Source organism: Camellia sinensis, chromosome 7 (assembly GCF_055761805.1).
Source record: "Camellia sinensis isolate YWXY chromosome 7, ASM5576180v1, whole genome shotgun sequence".
In the NCBI taxonomy this organism is placed as follows: Eukaryota; Viridiplantae; Streptophyta; class Magnoliopsida; order Ericales; family Theaceae; genus Camellia; species Camellia sinensis.
This window is the reverse complement of record NC_138967.1, coordinates 187,724,381-187,751,641: the sequence shown is the minus strand read 5'-3', so window position 1 is coordinate 187,751,641 and position 27,261 is coordinate 187,724,381. Positions and strand designations below refer to the sequence as shown.

At 36.5% G+C, this 27,261-nt stretch overlaps 1 protein-coding gene across 2 annotated transcripts; it reads left to right on the top strand.

The window, feature by feature from the left end:
- Positions 1 to 152: 152 nt before the first annotated feature.
- Positions 153 to 5,140, top strand: LOC114311795 (FAD-linked sulfhydryl oxidase ERV1). 2 transcript variants are annotated; one of them, XM_028257958.2, is made up of 6 exons: positions 153 to 459; positions 2,024 to 2,101; positions 2,307 to 2,354; positions 2,894 to 2,958; positions 4,446 to 4,523; positions 4,813 to 5,140. In XM_028257958.2, the coding sequence occupies exons 1-6, from the start codon at positions 235 to 237 to the stop codon at positions 4,931 to 4,933; spliced, it is 615 nt and encodes a 204-aa protein (XP_028113759.1). In that variant the 5' UTR covers positions 153 to 234; the 3' UTR covers positions 4,934 to 5,140. The 2 variants fall into 2 exon arrangements, with proteins under 2 accessions (XP_028113759.1, XP_082736311.1); XM_082880185.1 differs by lacking the exon at positions 2,307 to 2,354 and having other exon boundaries at positions 158 to 459.
- Positions 5,141 to 27,261: the final 22,121 nt, after the last annotated feature.

Sequence of the window (27,261 nt, the reverse complement as noted above, 5' to 3'; positions counted from 1 at the left end):
GTAAAAATAGGACTAAATGGAGCATAAAAAAATTTTTAAGACTAAATAGTTCAACGTTTCAAAAACTAGGACTTATGGGTAAATTTTCCTTTTATTTATTTATTTTGTAACTAAATGATATAAATTTTAAAATAAAATTTTAAGGATGGAAGTCATACTAATAAAAATGCAAAGCGCTATCTCAATAAATAAATACCGGTCGCAGCGCCGGATTACCAAAGCGGCTCCGATTCCATGTCCGAGAAAGAGAATCCATTGCAGGCTATCTTTCAGACCTTCGAGAAAATCTCTCATGGCGTTCGAATCTACTTTTCCCAGTTTGCCTGCCTCACAAACAACAATTACCCATCACCCACAAATGGGCGGCCTCTCTTTTCTCTCTCTTCGTCCTTCAAAGCGAACCCATTGATCGCAAGCGAACATTCTACTCTTTTCCAACCAAAGGAGATCCTCAATGAGGTACCCAGTTCTCTTTTCATTCTAAATCTACTTATTTCATTGTATTCGGCTTGAAGTCCATAATTTCAAGTGTTCTTGTTGATTGGTATTGAAAGATAGGGAGCTGAAGCATGAAGCTCTGTAACTGTTCGATAAAAGTCCTGAATGGAGAGTCTGAAATGAATTGTTTGTATTGTTAACATATTCGTGTTTTGAGTTTATTTATTTTTTTTTTTTTGAGGGGGGCTGAAGTTGAATTTTAATTGTGAAGAATTGTATAATTTCCAAGTGTTCGGGCTGAAATTAGTATTAGCCCCTTTTGTGTTCAAGCTTGCTTTCTTTATTTCATGATATTGTTTTACATTGTCCTTTGGAGTTTAGACAGAAGATGAAGCAAAAATGGATGGCTAAATGGGGGAGGAAGGTAAAGAAAGAGAAATAGATTGGTGGTCCATCTATTTGCTTGGATGTTTAGAGAGAGGAAGGACACACAACGAGAGTGAAAGCATTTTGATGAATGAAGAACCAAATAAAAGATAGGAATATTTTATTTTCTGAGTCATATGGGAAAATTTAGAAATCACTAGAAAAAAAGGGTCAAAGGCAAAGCCATCAACTGCAAACTAATTTATCCTGATCTGCCAAATCCTTCCACTTTTTTGGGGAAAGAATAAGTGGATCTGGATTGATCATGCCTTCCTTCCTTCCTTATTTTCTTTATTGTCACAACAATTTTAGTTCCCAAACAGATCTTTCCCTCTTTTTAAACGTCACTTTCACTCCAATTATGTCCAGCAAAATAACATTATTAGTTCATAATTCCATTTTTAATAGTGCCCTCCTGTTTGCTGATGGGAGGGCAATGAGGCTTGCGGGTTGATGCCACTCTAGGTAGGACATACAATTTCGTTGTTTATGTCAAGCCAATTTGCAGTCATACGCAACTATTGATGCCTTGAAACTTGCATCATAGTCTTCATTAATTCAATGCATTTTAGAGGAGCATGGTAGTGTGTTTGGATGGGGTTGCATTCTAAATGAATTTGTTGAATGGAATTGTATTTTATCATTGTCTCCAATAGCAATGTTTCTAAAACATTATTATTATTGTTTCGATTGAAGTACTACTAAAACATTATTATTCATACATGATGAAGGTAATATGAACAATGAGTGTATATCCAAAAAGCAACAATCCCAGATAAACATTGGAGAACACATTTCTTCTAAAAATTATTGTTTTACATTATGTAGAGATTACCAATTTTCTTGTGATGCAACGATACATATAGAGTATTGGGTTTTTTATTTTTTACTTTAAAGATCTATTGTCGGACTCGGTTGTTTTAAATATTAAGTCTAAATAATAATAGCTGCATAAAATTTATTACGATGAGGAATACTAACTGGAAATGTGGAGTCCTGTGAGGCTCTTACTCTACCGCCACTTGTTTGTACAAAGGATCCTTCTCTTAAAACAACATTGTACTGCATTTCTTTTTGGCTCCTATACCAACTTTGCTCTGAAAAATAGGAAGTTCTGTTTTTTTTTTTTTTTCCAAATACATTTTTGTCTTTTCTTCAGGGAAAATCTGCCACACCCATTACCAAAGAAGAGCTTGGCAGGGCCACCTGGACATTTCTACACACTCTGGCTGCTCAGGTCTTCTCATACAATTTCTTTGGCTGTTTTTTTTTATTTTATTTTGTTGTCATTGGACTCAAGTTTATGTTCTCCATATAAATTTCCGGTGCATGATGGATCCGTAAGTCTAAGCAAAATTGTAGTGACTCAATTAGCATTGCATATAACATATTCATTGAAGTTGTGTCTGGCTTAATTTCCCACGTGTGTATGTTTCATTCAGTATCCAGATAATCCAACTAGACAGCAAAGGAAGGATGTAAAAGAACTGGTATGATACTCCCTCACCACCTTTCTGTGTCAAAATAGCTGATCTTTAGAGCAGCATTTTCTTTTTTCTTCAACCAACATTACAAAGAATTTCCTAGTCATTGTCAATTATATTTATGTTGAAATAATGCTTTAGCAAATTTTTTTTATCTCTCTTTTTTCTTTTTCTTTCTTTTTATTTAGTTTTTTAAATTTTTGTGATAAGTAAGACACACATCCCTTTGTCCCAACTGGGGCTTAAAAATCCTACACCGTATCCTTTAGCAATTTTTATTGAAGCAATTTTGATTAAAATGTAAAATTGTTGTATCCTTTTTGGAATCAACTGAATTATAGACACTTGAATTTTAACTCTACATTTATTTATTTAAGATCCTTTGAGTTTGTATTCAAATTTGGATTTTAGTATCAGTAATTGTACTTGAATTCGGGTTTGGCCCAACTGCCCAAATTGTCCTTATTGGCTATCATAGTGATTAACTATTAAAAAAAAAAGTGCGTGCCACTATTGTGATTGACATCAACCAATTTGGCATGCAGATGGAGATATTATCTCGGATGTACCCCTGCAAGGATTGTGCAGATCACTTTAAAGAAATTCTGAGGTTTGTATACACACATACATTGTTATTCAATTTCTAGTCTTCCGTTAAACATAGAATTAATGTAAGAAGCCAATATAAAGCTGAAAGATAAAATGTTTGTGTCAAATAATCCATCCTTTTCTTTTAGGCCAGCCTCTGCATTAAGGGCTATATGGTCAAGACTGTTGCCTAGCAAGTGGCAATAAGATATTCAAGCGTCTAATTGCAGCTTGTCATTTATGTTTTTAATGACTATACTTAAATTAGACCGTATTTTGATTACTAGGCTCCCATTGACTGATAGAAACTTCAGATCTCCCCTTGTCTCTCTCCTTTGAGGGCAAAATTTGGCTGCCTGTTGTCCTCCTGCCCATGATTGTGAATGGCTTATTGCACTTACAATGGCATTAAAAATTTTAATTATCTAAAATAAAGCAGGAAGAATTTAGAAACAATTCTTTTGATGCAAGTGACCAAGAGTCATGTGGCCATCTTGATGCCCACTGATGAGTTTAAAATTGGGCCCCACAAATAGTACCTTGGACTTGCATGTGTGACACACTTGTCGCTCACTTGGCCACCTGCACATAAAGAACTATACCAAGTTTTATCCAAATTGAGCAATTTAGGAAAATTGAAGACTTCACAATTTGTGTTGTGCAATCATTTTAGGTTTCCTTCAATGGGACTAAGAAATCTGAATTGGACATCCAAACATGCAAAAGGATAGGAGTCGATAATCAAAGTGAGCATTAAGGACATATATGTCATTGCTCCATCTTTATTTAGAGCCCGTTTGATTGTCTAGATTGGATATAAGGATTTTAGGAGGATATGTAATACCTAAGGATAAAGATGGAATATAATATGTTGTAGGATATAAGATGAATTATATAAACTGTAAGGTCACTTATACTATGTTTGGTTAAGATATAATATAGGATGGGACAAGAGGAGAGTGGTTATTTTTGACCTTTGGATGAAAGATGAACTACATTTGACGGTGGGGGATATACAATACCATGGGGGGGTGGTATTGCATGTCCCCTCTTTTGCATCATATATTATTTGGATTTCCTATATTCGGAACAACCAAACATGGGATATAGGGAGGCAAAAAAACATGTGGGACCCACCTCATATTATATCCGGTCCCACACCCATATCTGGCCTTTATATCCGGTAAACAAACAGGGCCAGTGCATTATTTTGTTTCCCCCCTTTTTCGTGGCTTTTTATTTTCGGCTATTATAGCATGTCTAGGATGGAGCATTTGATCACTTTAATAAATGAGACATTCCATATTTCCTCATCATTTTTGGTCCGAGTCTCTAGTTTGTGTTGCAATACTTCACTCTGTAAGATGGTTTTGGGTCTTGAACTGCCTAGGGAAAAACACCGATAAAAGAAAATGCTAACAAATACGAAGGAATCCTTTTATATCCTTATGGTTGCCAGATTGTATATGACAATTTCACTAATTGATGAATAAACTTGGTGTTTGACAGAGCAAATCCTGTCCAGGCTGGATCTCAAGCTGAGTTTTCCCAATGGTTATGCCATGCGCACAATGTTGTTAACAGAAGGTAACATACATGTTTATAATCGGTACAATCTTCTTGTTTTTTGAGCATACAGATTCAATGACAGCCTAACTTGACAGCATATTGTGAACACTTTTACATGGTAATAAGGCCATTAAATTGCTTTGTGACTTGTAAGTAGCCCTCAATTTTACCCACCACACCTGTGTGCTGGTTCTCAAGGACCAATTTATCAGTCAGAGCCCTAATTTTTTGTAAACCAGAACGTCTTACTGCCTTGGAAAATTAGTGTAGTCCTAATTTGTGGTTTGTTTGTTCTTGTAATCAACAGCTTAGGTAAGCTGGTATTCCCCTGTGAGCGAGTAGATGCAAGGTGGGGGAAGATGGAGTGTGAGCAGCGCGCGTGCGATCTACAAGGAACTACGACATTTTTTGGCGACAATATGCGTTAGAACTATGTTTGTAATTTGAATATACAGGAAATTACCAAATTATGGATATCAGTGTTTAATTGATGAGATATATTGTACATGGAAATTACCAGATTTTTGTTTTCCCTATGCCCTCAGTCCTGTACCATCACTCTGTATTGGTAATTTATGATAAAAAAATATTTGTAACTTTTTAAATCACATGTAATAAACTGTATTTTAAGAAAATTTTAAGGAATGTATTTATAATTTACCTTATTTTTTTTCAAGCTTCAAGTGGGTGAGTTTAATTTACCCATTTCCATACAATAAATATAAAGCATGGATCCAAAGTGAACAGTATTTTCAGCTGAAGATGAACAGTGTTTTCTAAATGGTTGAAAAGTTGATTTTACCCTTGTGCTTTATAACTTTTCTTATTTGGATGCAAGGGTATTGATGGAAAACTGACTTCGAAATTTGTTTGCTCATAGCTGTTTATGAAAATGAAAAGATCCATAGTATACCCACTCTCTATCTGTTTGAGAGATTCCTCCTTTCTCCTCTCTTCTCTTTCCAATGATGATCTCCCTCCACCGACGATGATATTCGACCACCTCCTCTCTCCTTTCATCGACCACCAATCTCCTTCGCCCTCCTCCCACCTCTCTTCTCTCACCGATCTCTCTATTTTGCCCCTTTACTTATAAAGCCTAAAAACAAGACCAACAAAACACAAGTGACACTTGTGTTCCCTAGAGAAGACGGAGAGAGGAGAGAGAGAGAAGAAATCGAAGGAGACAGAGGAAGACCAAAGCTGTCACACTCCCTTCTCCCATCGTTCAAGTTCGCTTTTCAGGAGTTAGGGTTTTCGTACATACAATATCTAATTTAAAATTTTTTTTTTCTTCTCTGTTTATCGTTCCTCTTTTTGTGAAAGTAGTTTTTTTGAAATAATTTTTGTGAGTTGTAAAAAAAATTGCGAGGACCAAACCCTAATTTTACCTATTTTTTTGGGGCTCAAATCATAATCCCAACTGAATAATAATATGATGTTTTATACCTAAATCGATTAAAGAAGATACAACGGAAATAGAAAAAAAAAAAAAAAAAGGTGTAGATTTTTTTTGGGATCCTACCTAATAAAATCAGGGTTTCTTTATCATTATATCTTTAGGGTTTATATTGTATTTATTCTGGAATTCAATCTTATATGGGTAAAAGGTAAGGGCTAGAGATGCTCTTAGTTGTTTTTTCTTCTATAAGGTTGTTGGGAGCAAAAAATTCTATTCATATTATGTTGTTATGTTAATTGTTGTTTCTCTGGTTCGACCTTTTTATATGTTTTTAAATTTATTCGTATTAGTTTGTAGGTATTTAAAATAAATATTCATGATGTGAAGGTAATGTTTAGAGTTGTATATTAATATTTATAAATCTTCAATACTTATCTATGATTTTAGTTTTTGTGTTATTATCGTGCTAGATATATTTCTTTTAGTTGGTTTTTACTTTTCTTGGTGAGTAGAATATTTTTAACTTAGAATGGTTGTCTTTTTTATCTTTTAATTTATGTTATCTATATTATTTAGGAATTCTATCAATTTTTTAAGACTTTATAGTGGTAAATTTATGACATTTATGATTTATATTCAATTTTTATTAATACTAAGTTTTATTACCAGAACTAACTTGAAACTCATTTGAGTCAAAACTAAGTATTTCGCTCATGCTTTATGATGTTAATAGAAATATAAAACCTTCCAATTGCAATATTAGTCATAGAAAGGTTAAAAAAATGCACAAGCTTTGCTTTCTCTTTTTGAGTTCTCTAAACCTGAAAGAGAGTTATATGTGCAAAAAATGATAATCATTCCTCCCAGTAGAGAGTTTTGAATATAATATGTTTTTTCACAAAATTTTAGATTATACTTTGATTACATTAGGGAAATATTAAAAAAAATACTTGAAAGATTTGGCTTATTATTATTATTATTATTATTATTATTATTATTTTACTTATTTATTTTTCCTTTCTACAAGGTACGAGCCCACCATCTCTAGAATTTATTATTTTTTAAACCATTAGCACATCGCTTAACCTTGATTTTTCCAATCATAAATTGATAAGTACTTCCACTTTCCCATCCCCAAACCGATTTTTACACCCAAAAAAATAAAATAAAAATTATGCCTATATTTTATATTAATGACATTAATGGTTTTGTATTATATCTTTGATCTACAAATACTCCATGAAAAGCTTAACTATGTCTTGGTAAAGTTTTCCTGTATCTGCACAGTAGTCCAACTACATAATTGAAGACATGAATAGCTAACTCATAATATTTTTGTATCTTCATTGATTTTATGGTGCAGTGCAGGCGAGGCAGGTAGAACACATGATGCTATTTTGATCTAGAAATTGGCATAGAGGAATTCTTCAGGTTAGGTGTTGAAACTAAAATTTTGAGTCTAGTACATATCATTTGGATTCATTTGCAAAAATTTAATTTCCAATTTTAGACAGATTTTTTTGCTATTGTTTGGATTCATTTGCAAAATAATTTAAGTTGCAACTTTTCACAGATTTTTTAGCAATCATTTGGTTGTATCATGACATTCAAAATCAATTAAGAACTATTTTCTCTTTGGTTGCCAGGTGAGAAATTCCTGTTTAGTTGGAAAACCCTCATGTTATTCCTTTTGTTGGTGTGTTGTCCTATGCTTAGGAGTAATTACTAAACATTGGATTTAGAATCTCTATTTGAAACTCACTCGAGAATTAGACAATTCTTGACTTGGTTTGGGAAAGCAAAAAAAACATCTCAACTAATGATCTAACTAACATACAACATAATTTGGAAATTAAAAAAAAAATGCTTTTCCATGCTTCAAATGAAAAGAGATCTGTTAAAGCCTATCCTAAATTTGTTATTATTATTATTATTATTCTTGATGGTTGGCTACATAGTTATTGCCGTTGCTGGAACTACCATTCATCTTCAAGTGAAGGAAGATAATAGATTTTATGCAAATTTTGCAAAATTTGATTGATTCTTCGTTCTTGGTTATGTGAAGATAAAATGTTCTTTTATTATTTTTTTTTACCCATGTATACTTTTGGGTTTTTATTTTTTATTCTTCTATTATTTTTGGAGCGTTATTTAATTGTTCCTCATTGGTTTGCAACATTTGCTGGGTAGAAGAGACCTTGTTGGGTTGGATTTAGCTCAACATGTGTCATCTTTGTATATTTTCTTTGTTATTTATTCTTTATTATTTTTCTCACTGCTTTTCTTTTCCTTTTAATTTTATTTTGGATGTTGTTTCATCAATACACTGGTAGAGATAAAATTATACACAAAATTCATACCCTAATCTACTATTCTATAATCTTTTGGCTATACTCATGTTTTGAGGTTGTAAATGTAATAGAAAACTTGATCAAGTTCCTAGAAATTCCCCTATAAGTAATGATATTTGCACACCTTTTCAATGTTTTTATTTCCTTCGTAGATCACAAGGTTAGTGATTTCTTTTGGGATATGGGGTCACTGGTGTGCTAAAGACACAGTAGTGACTGTTGTGCTTTAATTTGAGGTGTATTATGGGCTTATTTTTATGATCCAAACCGTTCATTTTGTAGGGTTTGTTGAGTACTTCATGCCTGCGAAAAATCATATTAATCGGATATCAATAACTAAATGATCGATAACCAAAAAAAATAAACAATAAGTTTTTCTTCTGAGAAATAACATAAAAAATATGCAATTCGATCATATAATTATTGATATCCGATTAATATGATTTTTGGTAGGCATGAAGTACTCAACAAACCCTATAAAAAGAATGGTTCAAATCATAAAAATAAACCCATAATACACCTTAAATTAAGGCACAACAGTCACTATTGTGCCTGCATTTCCTTTTTTTTTTTGTTATTTTTTTGGAACTCTAGAAATAGAAATAAATGAAACATAGAATACATGTTTTAATATAACTTGGCCATACCTAATTTTTTTTTGATTAATAAATTCTGTGTCCAATACTATATTTGATTTGTATGTTCTTTGTGACGCCCTCAAAATAAACCCATTATATGTATATCATCAACATGCATTACTTTAAGAAAACAATTTATTTATTCATTCATCAGAGTATTACTAAATAAAAACATTACATGTAACATCAAATTAAATGCCCTATGGGCTTACATCTTTCCAAGCCAACACTTGGATACAAAATATGAGTTCTAACTCAAATACAAATAAAGTCCTAGGCTTGATTATTTATCAAATAAAAACAAACAACTAAAGATAGTTTTCAAAATCCAAATCCTTCCAAGCTAAGTCCTGGGAGGTAGCTTATCACTTGGACCTGAAAATGATGTTCCCATAAAGGGTGAGCCACAGCCCAGTAGAAATATACTAAACCAAATATAAGCATTGAATAAAGCAATAGCATTCAATAGATGGTTAACTAAGATAATCAATTACATCATTATACAGTTTCATGACACTAATGCCTAAGACATGTTTTACTTTCCAACTTTATCAATATGGCTCAGAACCTGGCCAATCTTTCAACAGTGAACCATACATAATATATTCACATTCATCCAGTGTCAACAAACAGATGGGACTCAGGCTCAAATCAAAACACTTCATACTTCCAGTTTGATACATATTTTAGTGCTGTATCAATAAAACACTTCAATATAAATAAGCACACATAAAAGTGATGCTAATGGAGTTCATCCCCTATCTCCTCCCAAACAAAATCCGGTTTAGAGGTCCATCCCCTATCTTCCCCTAAACTGTGGAGTACATCCCCTATCTCCTCCCACACAAAACAATGTATGTAAACACATAACATATAACACACAATCAATACCATAATGTCTGTATTAATTCAGCAGTCAAAATGAATGACCCAACCAATGTGATTAGTTTCAGTTATCCCTAATCCACATGCAGTGTCTACCACAAGCACGACTATCCTCCACCGATAGCCCAAAACAGTTATTTCTAAATTGAAAATAACTATGTCAACAATTCAATAGACAAATGATTCAAATTATCCAACTACGCCATTTAATCAATGAATTCCCCAATTCCATGAATTTAACCATCTTTTCCCAATTCCACGAATTAATTATACAAATTAATTTAATAATACAACTAGGGTTTTTCCCAAAATTTACCAAAGTATCCCCAACATATCAAAATACCAAAACTTAGAACAAAACCTATAAAATGGAGTAGGAAATCCCCACCTCGAAGAAAACAACCCAAATGGTGAAGACAGAGATGAGTGCCCAAATACCAATGTGCTCCAAATCGCCAAATGTTCAGATTAAATGAAAGCCCTCGACTCCCTCTATCTTTTTAATAAAGCAACTAGGGTAGAAACACACTCTAAATAGATCAAACCTAAGAAAGAAGGTGAGTAGGGAGAGAGAGAAGTCGGACCTAGGGTTTGGAATCAAAAAGAAGATGAAAAAGACTGATCAAAACCCGCTGCTGCGTATATAAACTGGACAGGCTCGCTCGAGCGAAGACTTGGTCGCTCGAGCGACCAGACACAGAAAAGCTACGCTCGAGCCAAGGAAGCCTTGCTCGAGCCAACAACCAAAAGCTCGCTCGAGCGAAAGAAAACTCGATCGAGCAAAGAACTCAAACCCTCAGGTCTGTAACCAGACACACGCTCGAGCGAAGAACGAACTAACTCGCTCGAGCGAAGAAAAGCTCGCTCGAGCCAAGAATGCAAAGCTACAGGTCCAAACCAGACGCAAACTCTCGCTCGAGCTACCAAACCCCGGCTCGAGCGAAGAACCAAAAACAACAGCTCGCTCGAGCGACAAACTCCTCGCTTGAGCGAATATCCAAAATTCTGGACAGCAACACTTGGTTTCTAAACCCAACCAACCTGAAACAAACCTGCCCAACACATCCTATAATTCCAAATAAGAAAATAAGGGACAACAACAACAATTATACAATGACAAAATCTACGGAACCTAAGTCCGGATACAACAATCAAATGGGAAAAGACCGGGGTCGCTATATTCTTAGATTCATTGTTAAAAGATAGGCCCTAGTGAAATAGTGTGGGTGAGGCAAAATTTTCATCATGAAATGTATAGTTGACCTTTATTCTTCGCCTTTGGGCTTTGGTTGAAATTTCAATAGTAATAGTGCATTTGATTTGATTTGTACTACAATAGAAGCAGCTTTTAATAACACGTGTTCACATCATTTTCCTCCCAAAATGCTTTAATTTATTCACATCCATAGCATTTTTTTTTTCAAAAGCTATCAATAATTATAATTAATAGAAATATTTTCTTTTTAACCCGTTAACCCAACATATTTTTGTGTTTTAAAAATGTGAGCCCAAACTACTAAAAAAATCATGCAAAAATTCTCCTTCCACATGACAATCTCTGTCAATTTCAAATCTTCAAATATTTCTTCCTCTATCTTTCACGATTTTCTAGGATTGCTTCCCTCAAGTCTTCTATGGTTCCATTTTTATTTTTCTTCAATTCAAAAGGTTTATTTATTATTTTTTCCCTTTTTTTTCATATAATATTTACGTGTATCAAGATTGCCCTTTACTCTCTTGTTTGTTGTTTCCATATTTACCCCCTCCCTATTTGGTGAAGAAACATTGCCACATTGTTGCATATTTCATGGTTGAAGGGTCATTTCATTATCTTGTGTGGAAAATCCTCAGTTCACTAGGTTTGAGTTGTTATGTTTGAAAAAATTTACTTCACAAATCCAAGACTTACATTTCAATTCTCTTTCATTACATTGTAAAATTGAATTTTTTTTTTTTTTTGTTGTTGAAGGCATTCTATGACTTAATATTGATTTCTTCTGTATTGTTATGCATGAGGTATTAAGATATGATAGAATAATTTTTTAAGGACACACCGGTCCATGTTTGCAAACTATGTTTGATTTCCTCCAATTTGTTTTAATATCATTGAAAGTAGCTGATCATTGTGAAACCACATGCCACTGCCAATATTTTTCCTAGATTACAAAAAAAGTGATTCATTAGGCTCTAATTTTTAAAACTATAACCAGTAAATAATTTCTTTAAAAAATTTATTTTGGATATGCATATGAAAACCTGGTGATGATGCTACAGAATTTTGCAAAGTATTTTGATGAAATGTTATGGCAACTCTTGACAATCTAAATGTCATTGGAATTGTACATCTATTTCTTTGACAATTGTGTATGTTCTAATTAGAAATTTCATTACTTATTGTTTCATTTCATTTCCGTGTACACATCCTATTGACCTTGGCAATTAGATTCTGTTAAACTTGGAGGCCTTCATTATCAATTCTTCAATTGCTAGATTTTAAGAGTTCTATTTAATCATGACAAGTTATCAGGAAGTTTATGTATTAGAATTTTGAAGTGTAGCAATTGACTTGAAATGAGATAGTTTCTGCTTCCGACCTTTGAATATGCTTTAGTAATTACATGATTATTATTATTATTAAAATAAAAATGTTGCTACTTCTAATAGGTCTATATTAATGTTAGTTTTCAGAAACCATTTAGCTCCTTTACTACTTAGTGTTAGAAATGGTTGGGAAAATTCTGAGTAAAACCAGAATTTTTTCTTAAGTTTGGTCTATTTTTAGGTGGGTCCCGTGCGTCGATTTTTGCGGGTTAAAGTGGTAATGCGTTCTATGCCGCATTGTAATTCATGTGTTATATTTGGTTGCTGTCACGACCTAAACCCAGCCCTATGGGTTTAGCACCGTAACCGGCCAGTAATCCGAGATTACCGAAGGCCTGCTTAACAGTAATTTAGTAAAACAGAGTACAGGGGCCTGGCGGAAGCCAATACAGTAAATAAACAATGTCCAATGAGCTGTGACAGTCTGAATGCCAAAAAGACTTTTCATATATACATATACACAGTGTAGAACAGTATGTACAACATTTATAATCATCCAGATCAGGGACCTAATCCCTATATAACAGTACAGTACCAGTCTATACAGTCTACAAAACAGTTACAGAGACAGACGGGGGAAATTAAAACACCCCTAAGCCATAGCTTGACAGGCTCAGAACCTCGCAGTGAGGCACAGTGGTTGGCTTGACAAAACTAAAGCTTAACCCCGATGCTTCTAGCCGCGGTCTGGTGCCTGTACACCTACATATATATATGAGTAGTGAGCTAAAGCCCAGTGATTAACATAATGCGTAAAGGGGTTTAGAATGAATGTCCTTACAGTAATGAAAACAGTTCATTAAATCAGTATTTCAGTCGTTCAGTCAGTACAGTCATATGTGGTACATCCATTAGCATAACAGTATAGTAAACAGTAGGTCTTGAAAGACCGAACAGTTAATGATGGCCATCAATAAGTAAACAGTAGTGGTTCCAACAAGGGAACCGACAGAGATCTCCGTAACAGTAGCAGTCAGTAACGGTAGTTGCTAAGGATGCCACAATACAGTTTAGAATAGAGGACATACATTCATTCTATTAACAGTATCAATTCAGAAACAGTACAGTTCAATTGTTCTGAAGATAATCATTTTTGAACATATCTTTACACAGTTATTACTCACAAAGTTTTGGGCTACAGTTAGGCTAGAGCGCGTCCCTAGTCGCCAACCTTACACAGTTTATAGATTGAACACACACCAAGCTATATAGTTGGGAAAGATAATAACTTAATCCCTAATTTGCCTCGGTGTGGTTTTACATCTATATCCTCATTAAAATGTCTTAAACTAGGCCTAAGAATGCCTAGGATGAAATGAGGATGCAAAGATGCACTTTAAAAGCATTTTCAGAATTTTCAGAAAACAGGGGTCTCGCTCGAGCGTAGGTTAATCCGCTCGAGCGGACATGCAGACAAAGGTTTCTGTTCGAGCGCAGACTCAACCGCTCGAGCGTACTGCAAAACAGTCAAAAGTGCTGGATAGGTGAAATCCACGCTCGATTGGGCGCTCGACATCCGCTCGAGCGTAAGACACAAGGTCCCGCTCGAGCTGACTTAAAAACAGAACAAAATGCTGGGAGCACGATTTCCACGCTCGAGCGCCAGTCACCCCGCTCGAGCGTGAGTTCAAAATCTGGAATTCCCAGATTCGAACCTCAAGCTCAAAATCAAGTTTCAAACACCAAATTCGATCCTCTTGGGCTCATTTTCTGGAAAACACTTCAAAACTCATAGTTAAACAGGATTCAAAGCTCAATTTGTAAAATCAAAGCCCAAAGGAAGATCAATTAAACTCATTTTCAAACCAAATTTCAAGAACATAATCCAAGCATGACATGCATGAGTTAAAACCACTCCAAAGCTTCAATGCTAGCTCCAATGAGCCAATTGTTCCAAAAACAAGATGAAAACATGGACTTAACATAACTATGAGCATGCATGTGACAATTTTCCATGGAATCAACTTGAAATTCAATAATATAGGCATGCATGCAACAATTGAGCTATAATTCAACATGTTAGAACTAAATCATGACTTGGCTTCTCAATTAGACATGAACCATGCAAGAATCAACTTAGACACAACAATGAGAGGTTAAATCTCCTTACCTAAGTCTTGAGTTTAAGGTGTAGGAGCTTAATTATGTAATCAACCTTCAATTTCTTCAAGCCAAATCACAAAGATCAAGTTGAAATCACTCCTATTCTCTCACTCTCTCACTCTAGTCGGTTGTGGCCTCTGAAATGGCTGAGGGAGAAGTGTTATGTGATCAAGTGTAAGGCTCAAATGTGTTAGGTAGTGGGCCACTAGGATGGCAATAAGGTAAATAGGGTAACTTATGTAATTTAGCTCATTTTAATCTAATTTAATCATACCAAATCAGTTTTCAGATAATTACACCATAAAATCACATAAATTATGATGATCATGAAACACTAATCGATCTCCGGTTCGGCCGCCGATAAGGCCTTCAATTCGCAATTTAAACATAAAACATGAACAGATAATCGAACAGTCAAACAGATAGATAATGCATTTAAACAGATACAGTCAATCAATCAGTTTCAGATTTCAGTCAGTCAGTTCAGTGTTTCAATCAGTTCAATTACTTTTCATAATCAGTCTCAGTTTAGCAGTAATCAATAGTTTATCGGTAAACAGTGGTGAGGGTTGTTACAGTCTCCCCTCCTTAAAAAGAGTTTAGTCCTCTAAACTCGAGTTACCTTCATTTTGGAAGAAAATAGGATTCAGTGGAAACAGTTTAGGATATCTTTTAGCCATGTCATCTTCCCTTTCCCAAGTGGCATACACGCCACCATGGTTTTGCCAGTTGACTTTTACTAACGGGATCTCTTTGTTTCTCAACTTCTTGATCCGTCTGTTTACAATCTGAATAGGTCGTTCCTCATAAGTGTAGTCATCATTCAGCACTACACGAGTAGGCTCTATCATATGGAAAGGATCCCGAAGGTAATCCCTCAAAATAGAAATGTGGAAAACGTTGTGCATATGCTCCATTTCAGGAGGAAGCGTAACTTGATACGCCACCAGATTGATTTTCTCAATAATTTCATACGGTCCGACATATCTTGGCGCTAACTTGCCTTTGACTCCAAAACGAGTCTGGCCTTTCATCGGTGTCACTTTCACAAAAACGTGATCACCTACTTCATATTCTCTGTCTCGTCTTCTAACATCAGCATAACTTTTCTGCCTACTCTGTGCAGTTTTCAGTCTATGTTGTATCAGTTTCACTTTCTTAGTCATTTCATATACAATCTCGGGCCCAAGCAAAGGCCTATTTCCAACTTCTGCCCAGCAAATCGGAGATCTACATTTTCTGCCATACAATGCCTCAAAAGGCGCCATACCAATGCTCGAATGAAAACTGTTATTGTAGGCGAATTCAGCTAAAGGCAAATGGCTTTCCCAGTTTCCCTGAAAATCAAGGACACACATTCTCAGTAAATCCTCCAGAGTCTGGATGGTCCTTTCTGACTGGCCATTTGTCTGAGGATGGTAAGCACTACTCAGTCTCAATTCAGTACCCAATGCAGTCTGTAAGCTTTGCCAAAATCTTGATGTAAACTTCGAATCCCTGTTAGAAACAATGGACACAGGCACTCCATGCAGTCTAACAATTTCATCAATATAGAGTATAGCCAATTTTTCCGCATTATAAATTGTCTTAACAGGTAAGAAGTGAGCAGATTTAGTCAGTCTATCAACGACAACCCAAATTGAGTCCATACCTTTACTGGAGCGAGGCAATCCCACAATAAAATCCATGGTGATATGTTCTTATTTCCACTCCAGTATGGATAAGGGCTGCAATAAGTCTGCGGGTCGTTGATGTTCGGCTTTAACTTGTTAGCAATGAAGACATTTTGATACAAAATCGGTAATTTCTTTCTTCATTCCCGGCCACCAGAAATTTAGTTTCAAATCTTGGTACATTTTTGTATTCCCTGGATGGATAGACAGTTTTGAATTGTGGCCTTCTTGCAGAACTCTTTTTTTCAGTTCAGTATCATTCGGTACACACAGTCTTTCTTGAAATTTCAGTATATTATTTTCAAATTTGAAACCCAGTCTTGGTTTAGTTTCCCTTTCTTCAATGATCTTCTTCAAGAAGTCATTCAATTGTTGTTTCTCTTTAATTTCTTCAATCAGTGCCAGTTGAGCAGAAATAGCAGCTATTGTTCCACCTTGTTCTCGCAAAACAATTTCAATTTCAGATTTTTCAAGGTCACAAAGCAATTCTTTCTGCCCGGTGAGCAAACAGGCTAAATTTCCAATCGATTTCTGGCTCAGTGCATCGGCAACGGTGTTAGCTTTTCCCGGATGGTACAAAATCTGTAGGTCATAGTCTTTAATCAGTTCTAGCCATCTCCACTGTCTCATGTTCAGTTCTTTCTGTGTGAAGAAGTATTTCAGACTCTTGTGATCTGTATATACCTCACATGTCGCCCCATACAGATAGTGACGCCAGATTTTCAATGCAAATACCACTGCGGCAAGTTCTAAGTCATGGGTTGGGTAATTCTTTTCGTGCAGTCTCAGTTGTCGGGAAGCATAAGCAATAACTCTCCCATTCTGCATTAAAACACATCCCAAACCCTTATGAGAAGCATCACTAAATACAGTAAAACCATCCGTACCTGAAGGTAAGGTACGAATCGATGCAGTTGAAGTCAAGTTTTCAATTCTTGGAATGCTGATTCCCTTTGGTCAGTCCAGTCACATGATATCCCCTTCTGAGTTAACTGAGTTAAAGGTAAGACAATTTTAGAGAAGTTTTTGACAAATCTTCTGTAATATCCAGCCAAACCCAAAAAGCTTCAGACTTCTGTCACATTTGTTGGTCTAGGCCAGTTTAATACCGTTTCAACTTTCTGTGGATCAACTGAAATTCTATCTTTGCTAACAACATGTCCCAAAAACATAACATGATCAAGCCAAAATTCACATTTAGACAGTTTAGCATAAAGTTTCTGTTCTCTTAGGGTCTGTAAGGCAAGTCTCAGATGATGTTCATGTTCTTCTATACTTTTGGAGTAAATTAGTATGTCGTCAATGAATACAACAATAAAGTCATCAAGGTATGGTTTAAAGATTCTGTTCATGAGGTCCATAAATGCAGCAGGTGCATTGGTAACTCCGAAAGGCATAACTAAAAATTTGTAATGTCCATACCTCGTTCGAAAAGCAGTTTTGTCAATGTCTTCTGGTTTAACTTTCAACTGATGGTATCCTGATCTGAGGTCGATCTTAGAGAACACTTGAGCATCTTCTAACTGATCAAATAAGTCATTAATACGTGGCAATGGGTATTTATTTTTCACAGTTACCTTGTTTAGTTCACGGTAGTCAATACACAGTCTCAGTGAGCCGTCTTTCTTTTTCACAAATAAAACAGGTGTGCCCCACGGTGAAGTACTGGGCCTAATGAACTTCTTATCTAACAGTTCTTGCAGTTGCACTTTCAATTCAGTCGGAGCCATTCGGTAAGGAGCTTTAGATACTGGCTGGGTACCCGGAATTACATCAACGGTGAATTCAATCTCTCTATCAATCAAATCCCTTGACAGATTATCTGGAAAAACATCTGGGAATTCTCTGACTATGGGAATGCTGTTCACATTAGCATAATCATCAGTAGATACAGTCAATACAGAACACAAATATCTTTTACACCCCTTTCTAATCAATTTAACAGTTTTTGCAGATGAAATCAAATACAGAGGAGGTACTACTCCAACCCCATTAAACACAAATTCAGGTAAGCCCGGTGGACGGAAAACTACTTGTTTCGTTACACAGTCTATGGTAGCATGGTATTTCGTTAACCAGCCCATTCCCAATATTACATCAAAATGATCAATGTTCAGTGGTAGTAAATCAATACACAGATGTGCATCTTCAATAATAATTTCACAAGCAGGGTACATATATGCACAAGTCATAGATCCCCCAACGGGTGATGATACAGCTAACAGATAATTCATGGGTTCTAATGGTCTATTCAGTTTTCGCGAAAAAGCATGCGACACATATGAATGCGTAGACCCTGAATCAATCAGTACATAAGCATTTTGAGTACAAATAGAGAGAATACCTGACACAACGGTCTCAGTATTCTGCACATCTCCCGGTACTAGGGCGAACACTCGGCCCTGCCTCATGGGCTCTTTTCCGGTAGCTTTGGGGTTCGGTTTTGGTGCAACAGTTGATGCTGCCACGCTTGGTGCAGCTTTACTATTGGCTTGTGGAGCAGAGAGGCAGTCTTTATCCATGTGGCCCACCTTGCCACACCTGTAACAGGCTCCAGATATTTTGTAACAGACCCCTTTGTGCTTCTTGCCACACTCAGAACAGGGTGGTATGAAACCACTCCCTTGGTTGGGGCTAGTTGTTGACCCCGTATTCTGTTTCTTGTTCAATGGGTTATGTTTGCCTTTCTTGAATTTAAAACCCTGCCTTTTACCACGCCATTCAGACGCTGGTGTTTCAGTTTTCAGTGCCTTGATGTTCGATTCATCCATCAAAGCTCGGTCAAGAACATTTACATAATTCGGCAATTTCAGAACATTTATTCTGTCCAGTATTGCAACATTAAGGCCGCCTTCAAACTTTCTAGCCTTCTTATAATCAGTGTCCACCATGTGTGGTGCATATCTAGCAAGCTCGGTGAACTTTGTTTCATATTCAACAACGGACATTGTGCCCTGTCTCAGCTGTTCAAATTCAGTCACTTTTCTGTCCCTAACACACAGAGGGAGGTACTTTTCAAAGAAAGCTCCTTTGAATTGAGCCCAAGTCATTACAGTATTATCATCGCGGATAAGCATCCACTATCTTCTGGCCTCTTCTTGCAAGGTAAAGGTAGCTAACAGTACTTTATGTGCTTCAGAGCACGGCAACACTTCAAATAACTTTTCTGTCTCAAGAACCCATGCTTCAGCTTTTAACGGTTCAAGGCCTCCCTGAAAGGACGACGGTTTCATTTTACTGAACTTTTGGGTGAGAGCAATTATGTCCCCATCATTAACATTCACATTCTGTTCCGGCTGTATCGGAGGAAGAGGTGGGGGTTGTTGATTCTGTTGTTGATCTAGTCTTTCAGTTATTAGTTCTATCATTCTTTCTAGTCTTGTCATTCTTGCCTCAGAAGATGAGGATTCAGATTCATTTGCAGTTCTTGCATTATCCATTTCACTATAGGCAGTTATAACAGTTATCAACATAGGCAGTCATTTGTTTAAACAGATTAACACATTAGCATATATTCAGTCATGTCATAGCCACACACTTCTCATGCTCATGTAATGCCCTAATCGCTTTTCTAGGACATCCTATAGCTCATTTGGACACGTGTGTGCGGTATAACTCGTGGTAAGTATCGCTCTGATACCACTCTGTCACGACCCAAACCCGCCCCTATGGGTTTAGCACTGTAACCGGCCAGTAATTCGAGATTACCGAAGGCCTGCTTAACAGTAATACAGTAAAACAGAGTACAGGGGCCTGGCGGAAGCCAATACAGTAAATAAACAATGTCCAATGAGCTGTGACAGTCTGAATGCCAAAAAGACTTTTCATATATACATATACACAGTGTAGAACAGTATGTACAACATTTATAATCATCCAGATCAGGGACCTAATCCCTATATAACAGTACAGTAACAGTCTATACAGTCTACAAAACAGTTACAGAGATAGACGGGGGAAATTAAAACACCCCTAAGCCATAGCTTGACAGGCTTGGAACCTCGCAGTGAGGCACAATGGTTGGCTTGACAAAACTGGAGCTTAACCCCGACGCTTCTAGCCGCGGTCTGGTGCCTGTACACCTACATATATATATGAGCAGTGAGCTAAAGCCCAGTGATTAACATAATGCGTAAAGGGGTTTAGAATAAATGTCCTTACAGTAATGAAAAGAAGTTCATTAAATCAGTATTTCAGTCGTTCAGTCAGTACAGTCATATGTGGTACATCCATTAGCATAACAGTACAGTAAACAGTAAGTCTTGAAAGGCCGAATAGTCAATGATGGCCATCAATCAGTAAACAGTAGTGGTTCCAACGAGGGAACTGATAGAGATCTCTGTAACAGTAACAGTCAGTAATGATAGTTGCTAAGGATGCCACAATACAGTTTAGAATAGAGGACATAGATTCATTCTATTAACAGTATCAATTCAGAAACAGTACAGTTCAATTGTTCAGAAGATAATCATTTTTGAACATATCTTTACACAGTTGTTACTTACAGAATGCTGGGCTACAGTTAGGCTAGAGCACGTCCCCAGTCGCCAACCCTACACAATTTACAGATTGAACACATACTAAGCTATACAGTTGGCAAAGATAATAACTTAATCCCTAATTTGCCTCGGTGTGGTTCTATATCTATATCCTCATTAAGATGCCTTAAACTAGACCTAAGAATGCCTAGGATGAAATGAGGATGCAAAGATGCACTTTAAAAGCATTTTCAGAAAATAGGGGTCCCGCTCGAGCGTAGGTTAATTCGCTCGAGCGGACATGCAGACAAAGGTTTCCGCTCGAGCGCAGACTCAACCGCTCGAGCGTACTGCAAAACAGTCAAAAGTGCTGGATAGGTGAAATTCACGCTTGATTGGGCGCTCGACATCCGCTCGAGGGTAAGACACAAGGTCCCGCTCGAGCTGACTTAAAAACATAACAAAATGCTGGGAGCACGATTTCCATGCTCGAGCGCCAGTCACCCCGCTCGAGCGTGAGTTCAAAATCTGGAATTCCCTGATTCGAACCTCAAGCTCAAAATCAAGTTTCAAACACCAAATTCGATCCTCTTGGACTCATTTTCTGGAAAACACTTCAAAACTCATAGGTAAACAGGACTCAAAGCTCAATTTGTAAAATCAAAGCCCAAAGGAAGATCAATTAAACTCATTTTCAAACCAAATTTCAAGAACATAATCCAAGCATGACATGCATGAGTTAAAACCACTTCAAAGCTTCAATGCTAGCTCCAATGAGCCAATTGTTCCAAAAACAAGATGAAAACATGGCCTTAACATAACTATGAGCATGCATGTGACAATTTTCCATGGAATCAACTTGAAATTCAATAATATAGGCATGCATGCAACAATTGAGCTATAATTCAACATGTTAGAACTAAATCATGACTTGGCTCCTCAATTAGAAATGAACCATGCAAGAATCAACTTAGACACAACAATGAGAGGCTAAATCTCCTTACCTAAGTCTTGAGTTTAAGGTGTAAGAGCTTAATTATGTAATCAACCTTCAATTTCTTCAAGCCAAATCACAAAGATCAAGTTGAAATCACTCATATTCTCTCACTCTCTCACTCTAGTCGGTTGTGGACTCTGAAATGGCTTAGGGAGAAGTGTTATGTGATCAAGTGCAAGGCTCAAATGTGTTAGGTAGTGGGCCACTAGGATGGCAATAAGGTAAATACGGTAACTTATGTAATTTAGCTCATTTTAATCTAATTTAATCATACCAAATCAGTTTTCAGATAATTACACCATAAAATCACATAAATTATGATGATCATGAAACACTAATCGATCTCCGGTTCGGCCGCCGATAAGGCCTTCAATTCGCAATTTAAACATAAAACATGAACAGATAATCGAACAGTCAAACAGATAGATAATGTATTTAAACAGATACAGTCAATCAATCAGTTTCAGATTTCAGTCAGTCAGTTCAGTATTTCAATCAGTTCAATTACTTTTCATAATCAGTCTCAGTTTAGCAGTAATCGGTAGTTTATCAGTAAACAGTGGTGATGGTTATTACAGTTGCTCAAAACCATTATCGGGTGAATGGAAAATTGAAACCAAAGTGAGCTCCATGGAAATGGAGTTTTGGTGGAAATTCCTTAAGGTTGGAAAATGGCTTGTCCCACATTGATTTGATGGGAAGTTTTGAATGGGTTTGTTAGGTTTTATTTCTTGGCAATCTCTTTTGACAAAACTCCTTTGAGTTGTAATTTTATTCGCATTTTTATTTCAGTGAGGCTCTGAGTTGTTAGATGCGAATCCAACCCGAATCGTACTTTGTAGAGAAGTTTGTGGTGTTTAATTCTTTCAAGATTGCCACTTCGCTGATTATGACGGGGATCGAGCTGCCCGGTCAGCTCGCGGGGGTCCAAGGGATAGCGCTCCTTGGCAGGTCCGGGGCAGTGCCCAGGCAGGGTCGAGGGGTAGCGCCCCGGAAGCAAAATTCAAAAATATATTTAAAGTTGCCTGTCTGCTCTAGCGGACATTTCCCTGCTCGAACGGAGAATGCTGAGTTCCAGAAGTTTAGTTCGCCTGCAAAAATACTGGATGCTGTTTTTTCTCGCTCAAACGGAACTTTTCGCGCTCGAGTAGCCAATCTGACGCTCGAGCGGAGATCGCGGGACAGTTTTCTATAAATACGTGTTTCAATTCAAATCTAGGATTACTCCTCCAGATCTTCTTCTTGGGTTCTAGGGTTTATATCTGAGGATATTTTGCTAGTTTTCTTTGATGTTTTGATTGAGTATTCAACTCATGGTTTAAAGAGTATACATCAAAGGATTATTTGTTTGTTCTACACAAAAGAGAGAGTAGTTCTTCGGTGGATTCTGAAGAATTCGAGCCTGAAGGTTTGGTGGATTCTGGAGTGGCTTATCGTCAAGACAATTCCGAGGTGAAGACGAGCCTGGAAGAGGCACATAGGGGTTGGTTCAATTCGGGTGTGGATTCGCTAGGTAATTGAGAGTATATCTGTGTAATTCCTTTATATCTTCTTAGTGGATTATTTTGCAGTTGTTGCCCGTGGTTTTTTATCACAATTGGAGGTGCTTCAATTGTGTTTTTTTTCACGTTAAAATCGTTGTGTCGATTTGTCATGATTGTTTGATTGGGATTGTTATATACTGCTTAAAATTGATACATAATCACAAATCAACATCTAGGGGATTTCTATATTTTTCAATTAGTATCAGAGCAGGTCGTTCTATTTTTTTTTAAAAAAAATATTTTTTAGAACGAGATCTTGTTTGATTTGTGATAATGAATTCAATACGTGAGGGAAATTCTATGGTTCGACCTCCCCTACTTGACGGATCCAATTATTCTTTTTGGAAAGCTCGGATGAGATCGTTTTTGAAATCAATAGATGAAAAAGTTTGACAATCTGTCATGAATGGGTGGACCGAACCAACAATTATTGTTGATGGAATAACTTTCCTCAAACCAATTGATAAGTGGGACACAATTGATTACCAAAATAGTAGTTGTAATAGTAAAGCTATCAATTCTTTCTTTTGCGCTGTCACACCTGAAGAGTTTAGTCGTATTTGTAATTGTGAAGTCACAAAAGAGGCTTGGGATATCTTACAAACTATTCATGAGGGCACTCCTTCTGTTAAACGCTCAAAACTTCAAAGGCTCACGTCTAGTTTCGAAAACCTATCAATGAAAGATAGTGAGACCTTTAATGAATTTTATGCGAAGTTGAGTGACATTGTAAATTCCAGCTTCAATTTAGTTGAAAAAATACCAGAATCCAAAGTTGTGGGAAAAATTTTGAGATCCTTGCCCGATCGGTTCCAACCAAAAGTTACGGCTATTGAGGAGGCTCAAGACGTTGACAACCTCAAGCTGGATAACTTGGTTGGAAATCTCCAAACTTATGAGGCACGTAGGAATTTCAAAAAGAAACAAAAAGATATTGCTTTTAGTAGTGCTCATAGAGTTGCAGAGGACTCTGATGAGGATTGTGAGATAGATTCCAAGATTACGACTGTTTTTGTTAAACAATTAAATTTTTTTTTTTGAAAAAGAATCCTAATCTTTTGGAATCTACCCATACCAATATATCTAAAGGGAAAGATAAACTCAAAATTAATTCTATAGCCAAAAAGGAGAAAGGAAAGATACAAGGGAACTCTGAAAGAGTCCAATGCTATGAATGCCAAGGATTTGGCCACTTTGCTTCAGAATGCCCTACTCGTTTGAGGAAGAAGAAAGCCCTCGTTATCACTTGGGATGATGAATCAGAATCTGATGAAGATGAAAGTGACAACGAAGATTAAGGTGAAGAGGGACATAAACAATTCCTTGCTTTTATGGCGGCTTCTCAAACTGAAGGACGAACAGAGTATCCGAAGAGCCCAGTTGAGAATGCCACTGATGATAAATCCTCGAGAAGTGATGATGAAGAGCTTGCGCAAGCTTATGAAAAGTTGTATAAGGAATCTCTTAAGTTATCCAAATTGAATGACAAACTCACTATGAAACTCACAGCATGTGAAAGTAAGAATGTCAAACTAAAGGAGGAGATTTCCGAGGCTAAGATTGATGCCATCAAGATAACTAATGATCAACAAGCTCTTTGTGCAAAATTCTTGACTTGTGAGACAGAGAAGAGCGAGTTACAACAAATCTATGTAACATATGTAGAAAAAATTGAAACTCTCGAGATGTCTCAAGTTGCTTTGGAAGAACTAATGATCAAGAAAGATGAAGAACTCAAGTGTGCTATGGCTACCATTGGTCTTTGGAACAGAGGATCAAAGACTTTGGACAATATCATTGGATCTCAACAAATTTGTTCTGACAAGAGTGGCATTGGCTTTGGTGATAACAAAGAATAAAAACAAAGTGCATCTACATCTCATGATACAAGAACTCAAGGAAAGGAAGAACAAAAAATTCAACATAAGGATGGACTTCTCAAACTTCCTAGAGTTGATAAGGTAAAAGAAAAGAAGGTACACCCTGTTTTTATTTGTCATAATTGTGGTATGCATGGTCATATTTGCCCTTATTGTTATGAGTTGCATGGCAAAGTGTCTCGTAGAGATAGAAGAAATTCCAACATCTCATGGGGTAGGAGACACTTCATTGGTTGTCAGGAGGTTAAGGGTCATAATAAACCTTGCTATTTTGATTTGCTTGAGACTAAACATGAACAGAGGTTGTGTTTACCTAGACCTAGAAATAGGAAGTTGGAAACCATGTCGAGACAGGTTCCTATTGAAAGGGAAGGGAACCACAACGTCAAGACACCACCCAAGAACCGCAATGCTCACAATTTTGTTTATACTAAAGCGGTTTGGGTGAGAAAACTTGACTTGTGTTAATTTGTTTATTTGTTTTAGCTTTTGGGTTTCTGTGTGTTTTTTTAATGAGAAAAAAAAATGTGTGCTTGTTCGTTTTTTGTCTTGCTTTGGTTAAGAAAAAAAAAAAATCCCAAAAAGATTTTCTTAGTATGGTTTTGCAAGCTTAAATTTTTTGAGAAGTCCTTGGTGCATATTGGAATTGATAAGAATATCTATTACATGTTAATATGTGTGTGCTTTCTGTGATCATTACTCATTTTGGAGTGTGTGTTCTTTGATTAATATGTCTCATTTTATGCACACTCTTGGATAAGCAAATATTGGAGTCTTCCGCCTTAGTGATTATTTTTTTTCTATGGACTTCTGTCATTGATCTTTTGCGTTTCTAGAGGAATTGATCTATACTAGCATATCATGGGTGATGTTGAATCTCTTAACCATCTTCCATCTTTTTACATCTCCATGGCTTTCCCCTCTGTTCTTTGTAGTCCAGACATGAGGAAAAGGCTACCTCAGAGTCACCAACCAGGCCATTCTTATTATATCCATGCTTCTCTGGTTCAGTTCCATACTCTTGAGCGTGTCAGCCGCCAATGAATGTGCAAAAGAAAGAAAAAATGTGCAAAAGAAAGAAAAAAAAAAAAGGATGTGCAAAAGAAAGAAAAGAAAAAGATGTAAAAAAAAAAAAGGAAAAAAAAAAAGGTTTCATTGATTAAGGGGGAGCCTCCGTTTTTACTCACCAAATACCCCTTGATTCCTAGTGGTTTGACTTTTCTTTGTTGTGCATAGATTCTCTTGTCAGATGTCCAACTTTCAGATCACTACTAGGATTGAATCTAGTGTTTGTCGAACTCCAAGAGTCACACACACACTTTTCTCATGGGATCTATGCTTTTCACATAATGCATCACTTTCTTTTATGAGGAATTTCCTAGAGGCTGCGCACATTGTGTTTTCAAGTAATTGTGCTTCTGGATAGTCTTGTGTGTTCTAAGGTACAAATTTGAGATTTCCTGCTTGCTCCACCATATTATTTTTGTCGTTTTCTTCCTGTTCATTGTTTTCAATGTTTGTGGTTGTTTTTCGTGAGGGGGAGTTTGGTTTATCATTGGAAGAGCTTGTTAACATGAACTCTTTGAATTGTTTTGGTAAGGGAGATTAGCCTTAGTTGTGTTACATGTTGCTATGCACTGTTTCTTTCTTGTTCCCTTTTTCCATGTTATAGTTGTTTAAGCCTCCTTTGTCAATTTGTGACAAAAATGGGGAGTTATGTTGTCAGGTGCATGTGTCTTAGGTTTTCATGTTTTTCATTTCATGCTTCAAGATAGTCTAGTCATATGTTTATTGCTTTTTTCTATACTCTTGTGGCACTAATAGTTGTTTTGGAGATTGTGGCACTAACAGTTGTTTTGCAGATCATGACCTTGAGAAAGAAGTTTGCGTTTGTTGGCTGTAATGGGTTGGGGTGTTTAGGATTTTATTTGTTTAGGTGTGTTTTGTCATGGCATTGCCAAATGGGGAGTTGTTAGGTTTAATTTCTTGGCAATCCTGTTTGACAAAACTCCTTTGAGTTGTAATTTTATTCGCATTTTTATTTCAGTGAGGGTATGAGTTGTTAGATGCGAATCCAACCCGGTCAGCTCGCAGGGGTCCAGGGGGTAGCGCCCCTTGGCGGGTCTGGGGCAGTGCCCAGGCGGGGTCGAGGGGCAGCACCCCCGAAGCAAAAGTAAAAATGCATTTAAAGTTGCCTATCCGCT